At 37.7% G+C, this 2084-nt stretch overlaps 1 protein-coding gene across 1 annotated transcript; it reads right to left on the bottom strand.

Moving 5' to 3' along the window:
* Positions 1-351: 351 nt before the first annotated feature.
* LOC145099179 (uncharacterized) lies at positions 352-1857 on the bottom strand. Its single transcript, XM_079036770.1, has one exon. The coding sequence runs from the start codon at positions 1855-1857 to the stop codon at positions 352-354; it is 1506 nt and encodes a 501-aa protein (XP_078892896.1).
* Between the last annotated feature and the right edge of the window lie 227 nt (positions 1858-2084).

The raw sequence follows: 2084 nt of genomic DNA, 5'->3' as shown, positions 1-2084 counted from the left end.
TTTCTTTGAAAATTATGAACGATAAGCTATTCCTTAATCAAATTAGTGGCATGGGTACTAGATCAAATTTGCAAGATGGTGAATCCAAGTACGAGTAAAACAAGAAAATACATGATAATGTTATGTGGAACAATTATAACTTCTTCACAAATGCTTTGAAACAACATGCTAATGTCACAAAAATGGTTCCAACGATGTCTGAGAAACAAGTATCCAAGGAAATCACATGCCTCATAATTAAACAATGGAAATCAAATAAATGTGACATAATTCACTGCTTTAGGAATACAAATTACATATAAATATTTATAAACGTACGTACCTAGTTACATGAAAAACACAAATGGTTTATTAAGGACAAGGATCCTTTAAGTAAGAACGCCACTTGTCAATAAACGCCATGTCGTTTGGATTCAAGCTTGGAAGTTCTCGATCTTGAAGGGTGTTAATTATCTGCATAGTCTCACCAAGAAGTTGGGCTGCAGCATGCACACTTGCCTCCCTTTTCTCTATGGCTCTCGTGTGACATTTCAATGCTATGACTTGGGGTAAGTTTGTGAGACAAGCTGCCAAAATATCAGCAATTATTGATAATAATTCTGTAAATAGTTCTTCTTGGCTGACCTGGACTATGTTCTCATGATAGGAGCACAAGATTGTTTCAGTGATTCGATACATTGAATTACCAGAAATAGACCTGCATTTGTAATTACCATTTGGGACTCCAATTATATCCGTCCTTTCTACCTCATTGACAATGTTTTTACCTGTATCCCTCAACCATTGAAGAATCTGTCCAGCTGTATTTTCTTTAGGAGCATGTTTTGGTAGCTTGTTTCCTAACCATTTGTGGTATACTTCAAGTTCTACCCACAAAGTTTTAACCGCCTTTTGAATTCTTACATGATCATCGGTAATATTAAGGTTTTCTTCCACAATTGTGACATATACAAGACCTTCACTCACACCACTCAGCAAGCAATCGACAATGTTCTTTTGGATGTTAGGAAGAGACATGGCAATGGTTGTAAGAGTTACCAGGGGCAAGCTCCAACAATGGAGATATTCTTCTGAAAGTAAGGGCGGAACATGATGGTTGTCAAACTTTTCAACTCCTTCAAAACCTCTAGATTCTGTTAGAAGCTTCAAAAGATTTTTGGGTTGTTGTTTTTCAGCCTTTTGGATCAAGCGGTTCACAGCTTTTGAAATTTGTTTCAATGTTCTCTCAGCAAACTCCATATCGTCTTGAAGTTGCAAAACATATCGACTAAGATGTTTATCTTTTCTTGGTTGCTCAGTATTTTGTACCAATTTAATACTCGAGGCGCTGAACATTGCCTTTAACCACTTCCCACAACGTAGAAAGTACACCACACATATCACAAAGAAAATTGGAATAACTCTTATCATCTTGCATATCACCACAACTGTCTTCTGGAATCCTATACAAATGCTGAGAAATAGATTTTTCAAACTTTGGATGACGATCTTGCATCTGCGGCTACTGTATGAGAATGGTATGCTACTCTGTTTCCAATCATATAGCTTCTGAGTCCAATAGCTCTCCACGTTAGAGACCTTCACATGGTTCACAATCCATTTTAAGGACACCTTAAAGCTTAAGGATGCAAAGCATCTAGAAAGTGGCGCAACTGTACCCAATATGACTCCGATGAATTGTGTAATGAGAATCACCAACAATGACCACTTATAATCCGACTTAGAGGCCCTTAGACGTCCAATACTGAAAAACATAATAATAATGTGGAAGGTAGTGCTTAAGGCGCATATTGCCCCAGAAGCGGAGGTTGTAGCTGAGGAAGCTATCATGAACTGGGGGTTGCCGGTTCCTGCCATGATACAGTAATTGCTCACATGCTGCTTTAGCTTCTAAATAGTTAATATTCCTGGCTGTTGCAACTCATCGTCCTTTAAAGCTTTGTGATGAGCCACTTGGTATTTTGATTCTAGAATCTGTTTAGACTTTAGAACTGCTAAAGATGAACATGCATATATTATAAGCAACGTGAGTAACATAACCACATAAAGTGTTGCTATGAAACCATTACCCGCTGGATATGTGT

This window comes from Lactuca serriola, chromosome 4 (genome assembly GCF_051521515.1).
Source record: "Lactuca serriola cultivar US96UC23 chromosome 4, Lser_US96UC23_V15, whole genome shotgun sequence".
Lineage (NCBI taxonomy): Eukaryota > Viridiplantae > Streptophyta > Magnoliopsida > Asterales > Asteraceae > Lactuca > Lactuca serriola.
Note: the sequence above shows the minus strand (reverse complement) of the source record. Positions and strands in the feature narration are given on the sequence as shown.